At 60.2% G+C, this 6,000-nt stretch overlaps 1 protein-coding gene across 6 annotated transcripts in view; it reads right to left on the reverse strand.

Moving 5' to 3' along the window:
- Nucleotides 1–5,723, reverse strand: part of IGSF9B (immunoglobulin superfamily member 9B) — a 54,143-nt gene extending 48,420 nt beyond the window's left edge. For all 6 annotated transcript variants that reach the window (XM_021063165.1, XM_021063164.1, XM_021063167.1 and 3 more), the window contains exon 1: nucleotides 5,463–5,723. In XM_021063165.1, the coding sequence (XP_020918824.1) occupies nucleotides 5,463–5,526 (64 nt within the window). In that variant the 5' untranslated portion in view covers nucleotides 5,527–5,723. The remainder of the gene's footprint in view (nucleotides 1–5,462) is intronic.

Below are 6,000 nucleotides of genomic sequence, written 5' to 3' on the forward strand. Positions count from 1 at the left end.
CTGGACAGTTCTGACAGTCAGACCTCTGCAGCTCTGGATCACAGACAGACGACTGGGTGGGCCTGTCACAGAAGGCAGGTGGCTGGCTCTGGCTGGCACTGGACTGAGCCCATTCCGCCAGAGACCCAGGAGCTCTGGCTGGGTCTGGGGGAGGCTGTGATCAGGAGAGACCACGGTGAGCACCCACCTCCACCAAGGTGAGTACCAGTCCTCGGGAGCTACTTCCTCCTCCTCCTCCTCCTTTCACCCCCCTCCCCCTCTGGGCACCAGACTCCCAAACCACAGGCCTGTTGTCTAATAATACCAGCGACAGCCACCGCCACCTCCATCTGCCAGCCTAAAAATAATCCCTGCTGAGCCCAAAAAAGGCACAGCCCCCAATAGTCCCCCAATCGCTCTCCCTGACAAGCCAGGGGGTTCCAGGGAATTCCAGGAAGCCTGCGATGGGACTCCCATGGAACCCCACCCCCACCCCCTGAGGTGCAGCCCCAGAGGCTTACAAGAGGAAAGCAGAGACAGGTTCCATACCACCCAGAGCCAAGTGTAAGATGGAGAAACAGCCGTGTCCACGTCAGGTCACATCTCAGTTGTCCTTTCCAGAAGGCAGGTGGGCCAGAAGTCACCTGGACAATCTGCCTCCAGCCAGGATCCCCACACCCAGCATAGACTGGCCCTCGGGAAGTCCCTACCTTCTGCGGTCTCACCATCCGTGTCCTCATAGCCCTTGGGCCCCGTTGCCCCATCAGACCTCTCAGGACAGAAGTCAGAGGTCAGGGGAGCCCAGACCAGCCCTGGCCAGGAAACTTCTGGTTCTAACAAGGCACAGGGGAAGGGCAGGAACAGCAGGCTCCTCCTCCGTGGACACCTCTCCTCCCTAATGCTCCCACCCTGCAGCCCAGCCCGGAGCAGCAGCTACACCATTAGCAACCTTAATTTGCTCTCAGCTAGATTGTATTTCCACGAGCCCTTTCCCTAGGAGCCACTGGCAGGAAGCAGTCAGTAATTCAACCCGGCTCTGCTCCTTCAGCACCTCCTCTGCAGAAAGGCCTAGCCACACCCACCCTGCCCACCACCTGGACGCAGGCCTGGTCCAAGTGCACAAAAGCCAGGGGAGGACCCTGGCATAATGTGCCAGGTGGGCAGAAGTAAGGGGGGGCGGGGACCGAAGCCATGTTTACTCATGGTAAAGGATCAGTGCTCCCTACTCCAAGAAGCCAGAAAAGGAGGACTGACAAGAGGCTCAGCTTACACAATGAGCCGTGTCGGGGCCTGTGACCAGGAGGGAGCTCTGGGGTAGAAGCAGGATAGACAGACAGCCTGAGGGTACCATCCAGTCCCTTCTCTTCTCAGGAGGACAAACAGGCTGGCTGGGACCTCACTCAAAGGCCTGGCCCACAAGGAACTATTTTCCAAAACCCTTACAAAGGCCCTGTCTCTGCTCACCAGTCTCCTGCTTATTCACGCAAGAGAGAACAGAAAAGCAGGAAGATTCCTAAGAAAAATAGGTCAGCTGCCTCGGGCAGGCTGGGCTTGCCCCCCTGGGCAGTGCCCCGGCAGGCCAGGCTCCATGCTGCCTCTGTACCCCAGCACCCTCTCCCACGTCCCCAGGGACCCAGCCCCTTCTCCACTTGGGAGTCTGGGGTACAGGGCAGCTGAGGCCAGAGCCCACCTTAGCAAGACAGACCCTCCTCCTGTCCCTGGGTTCTGCCTGTGTGTGTTCCCCACTGTAGCTTCTCTTGGGGACACAGGCATCCTTCCGAGCCCCTGGGCTGAGCCTCCAACTTTGGGAGCATCTGGGCTGCCCTGTTTCAGGTATAGAGTGGGGGGATGGGGAGATCCAGGCGTCTGCTGCAAGCCTAGTCTTAGTGCCACCCATGGCACCCACACTGGGAGGGCAGTGACACCCCACCTCCTAACTGGAGACTCTGGATCCCCTGTCACTGTATTCACATGCACACACAAACACATAGCTGTACTTAGAGGCATGCAAACACACACACACACACACACACACACACACACACACACACGCTCTCTCAGGCATGTGCAGGCACCTCCAGGAGCTCGCACCAAAGACAGCTCTTTCCACAATTCAGATCCACTCTCCATCCAGGCTACTTTACCCAACCAAGGGCACAGAGAGCAGGAGCTGCTCCCAGGGACCCTTGGCCAGCCTGAGGCACCACAGGATGTGCAGGGGGAGAGGGAGCCCTTCACGGAGAAAAGAGTTTGTCCATCTTAGGCCTTCCTTGCCCCCTTGGGAGCCCAGGTCTTGCTCTTACTCCCTCGGCACAGCGAGGCTGTGACAGAGGGTACAGGGCCAGGAGTCAGGACAGAGGGCAGTCAGAGAGATGCTGGCTTTCAGCATCTCCCAAGAAAGTAGCCTCTGCCCCTTGGGTAACAAGACCCCGGCTTTCTGTCTCAGGCCCTGGGTCCAGGCAACTCCAGGTCCAGCACACGTCGAGCTTGGGGCCAGCAGCTAAAAGCTGATTCTTCCCACGAGTTCCCTCCTTAGCTTGTCCTGATCAAGTGCAGACAGCCAGACACACCCCTGCCTCCAGCACGCATGCTGGGGACATGCACATGCCACTTGGCCACTTCCTGAGCCAAGTCCTGCTCAGCTGAGAGGCACCTGTGGGTCTCACTAGCAGCCTCCAAGTCTAAACCCATCCCTCCCATCTTTGCCGCCAACGGGAAGGAGGAAGGGTCAAGGCCAGGCAGAGTAGAGGGCTCTGGTCCAGCTAGCAGCAGGATCTGAGTCAGAACCCCACTTTATTTGGGGATGCTAGTCAGCAATAATCCAAGCGCAGAATTTGTGGTCAACAGGAGGATGCAGCCTTGGAAGTAAAGGCCCAGGGTCCTCCCCACAAGCTTGTTTCATAGATGTCTGGGATGGAGGGACTCCAATTGCCATCTTCCCAGCTCTTCTGCACAGCCCCCCCAACCGCTCCACGCCCCCCCCGACACACGTGATTAAAGCCCATCCCTCACTCTGCCCCAGCCCTTTCACCCCTCTGCTGGAGCAGCCCCTGCTCAGCCAAGCCCTAAGATGGCATCTCAAAGTCCCGCCCCTCAGGAATCTCCCGGAAGTCACCTCTGCCAGTCGGAGAACAGCTGAGCCCTCACACAGCAGCATCTGAACACTGGCCATGCTTCTGAGAGGTGGCTGCCACACAAGCCCTGTCTCCCGCTTCCAGAGGCTGTGTGATGAGCTTCTTGGCTCTGAGGCCCCCTCATCCCTCCTACAAGGCTCTGGCTACCAACGAAACTCCAGGTTTGCAGATCTTTCAAAGGATTTCTGAGCAGTCCTCCATGTCTCCCTGGGCAAGGTCAGCCCGTGAAAGCAAACTTGGCTCCCCCAAGACATTCCTAGCTCCCGATTCCCTGGGTGGGATTCCCTGGATGGCCCAAGGGAAAGAAGCTGAGAAGGGCTTGGACTCCCCACCCCCAGGCCCCCAAACAGTGAAACCACACCATCATCAACATCTCCCAAGCACTTACTACAGAACAGGTAGCTTTCCATTGCTTTATAGCACTAATGTCCACAAAAACCCTACAGGCTCATCCTCTTAACCCCCAATGAGGCAAATGACAATTACAGAAGTTAGGGAAGGTGTCCAAGGTCACAGGTCAGCAAGTGGCAGAGCCAGGATTTGAGTCCAGGTCACATGACTAGGCCTAGGTCCTTCACCGCCACACAGAGCCCCTTAAGACTAAAAAGACCACCAAGACCCTTAGGGGTGGCAGGCAGAGGTTCATGTCAAGCCACCCCAGACAGAAGGATCTCCCCATAGCAGAAAGAAAGCATAAGCTTCCAGCCCAACAACCTTCAATGTTGGAAAGTCCTTCCTTCTGTCTGGCCGTTTTGTGTGCTGCTGTAATAGAAACCTATTTTCCTGGATTCTATGCTTACACTTGCAAAAAGTCCACGCACCTCCCTTTGACCTCTCAGCTTTGGAGGCTATTCCAGGGCCTCCCTTCAGTGTCTCTTTTTTATTCAAAGATCCCAGCACATCCTTCTGTGCTCTCAGCCACAGTCCCAGAGCAGGAACATACCAAAAACTGGAGGGGAGGAAGATGAGGGCATTGGAAGACTACAAGGGGATAGAGGTAGGGGGAGGATGAGGCTGGAGAGGATTCTCAAAGCAACTGGACCCACCTCACACCCACCCCCACTCCCCGAGCTCCTGCTGCCACTCTGACCTCAGTTTCCCACCTCACAAAGGGGGAGTTGTAAAACCATCCAGATCACATACCATTTAACAAAATCACTGGTCGCCTTCCTCTGCTTCTGTTCTCATACCACCCCCCCCCCCCCAATAGCAGGGAGATCTATTCCATTCCAAAAACTTTCCCAAATCACTTCCCCTCCCTCTACACAACCCCCAAACAAGGTGTGGAGAGGACCCTTCTTCGCTAGCAACCTGCGGGGCTCGGGGTCTCTCCCTGCTGCGGTCCACCCGGCGGATCTCCCCGGAAGCCATCCCTTCCGGCCTTGGGAACCTTACAGCAGCTGGGTCTTGTCTATGCGCTGAGCACTGTGAGCTCACAGTCCTGGAACCTCCAGGCTCTGCCGCTGTTTCCATACAAGGGCTGGGAGCCGGGGTGCCACATAGAGAGGAGCAGGTCGCTTTGCTGTCTCCAAAGCAAAAGCCCGCGCGCTCACGCGCGCATCACCCAACTCGCTGGCTTCCCTCTCGCCTCTTCCCCACCTCAGACCGGAAAAACGGAAAGAAAAACCTCCTTCCTCCCGAGACGCGGCAAAGGGAACCCCCTCCCCGCTGCCCTCGCCCCCGGCCAGCTGTGCCTGGCTGCGGCGCGCTCCCAGGGAACTTTTGCCCGGCCATGCTCTGGTGCGGCTGAGCGGGACGCGGGCAGGGCCAGCCGAAGGCTGAAACTCCTCGCAGCCGGCCGAGGGACCCCGCGCAGAACCAGCTTTCTCCTCTCTAGGGGCTCCGTGCGCCCCCGCCCTGAGAAGGGATCCGACCTCCAGCTACCAAGATGTGTGATCCGGAGGAACGAGAGCTGGAGCTGGGAGCCCGGACCATGAGCCGCGGGTGCCGGGCCCCGCACGGGCTAGCCTGCGGAGCCGCGGCGCTGCACGGAGCTCCAGCGTGCCGCAGCCGCCGGAGAACCTGCAAACTCCCAGGCGGCAGAGTTAGGAAAGCCGCCGCCTCCCCCTGCGCTCGAGGCGGCGGCTGCGCCCGCGAAGGACACCGGGCGCCGCACCCGCTGTGAAGCCCTGGGGCCAGAGGTGGAGAAGCGGACCGGATCCCGAGGCGTCCTCTCCCAAGCGCAGGCAGCCAGAGCTCAGGCCCTTTCCGCCTGCCGCGACTGCGGCCGCGGCCCCCGCCCTCCCCGCGGTGCCCGGAGCGCGCCCGGCGGGAAGGCGCGGGCTCGGCTGGAGGACCCGGCCAAGAGCGCCGGGAGGCGCAGGGGAGGGACGCTGCACTTCAACTCACCTTGAGCCGCAAGACCTCGGGCGCTGATCACACTTGCTATCAAAGTGGCCACATACCAAATCATAGTACTACCGCGCGCCAGCCAGGAGCCTCATCCTATCTCAAAGTGCCCCGCGCCGCCTACGCCCAGCGTCGGTGCTCCCGCGGCTCCTGCGGCTCCTGCAGCCCGGGCGGCCCGCTCCCCATCCCTCCGCGTCTCAGCTCAGCTCGGCGCACAGCCTCCCGCCCGGCGCAGCGGCACCTGCACTGGAGCCCGGGAGGAGCGCAGGCAGCGCCGCGGAGAAGCCCCGCCGCACCGCCCCGGACCCGCCCCTGTCGCCCGCCCATTGGACGCGTCCGGTGATCCCGGAGTCCTATTGGCCACAATCTCTGCCCGTCGCGGCGAGGGGGGCGAGCCCATTCAAGGTGCGTTGACGTGTGGCGAGCCCAGAGCCGCAGAATCATGCGCATTGCCGGAGAGAAGGCGCTGCCGCGTCTCCGCTCGGCTCGGCTCCCCGCTCCCGCTGCATGGCAAGTTTCTGGGGGAGGGAATGTGGCT

Source organism: Sus scrofa, chromosome 9, assembly GCF_000003025.6.
Source record: "Sus scrofa isolate TJ Tabasco breed Duroc chromosome 9, Sscrofa11.1, whole genome shotgun sequence".
Lineage (NCBI taxonomy): Eukaryota > Metazoa > Chordata > Mammalia > Artiodactyla > Suidae > Sus > Sus scrofa.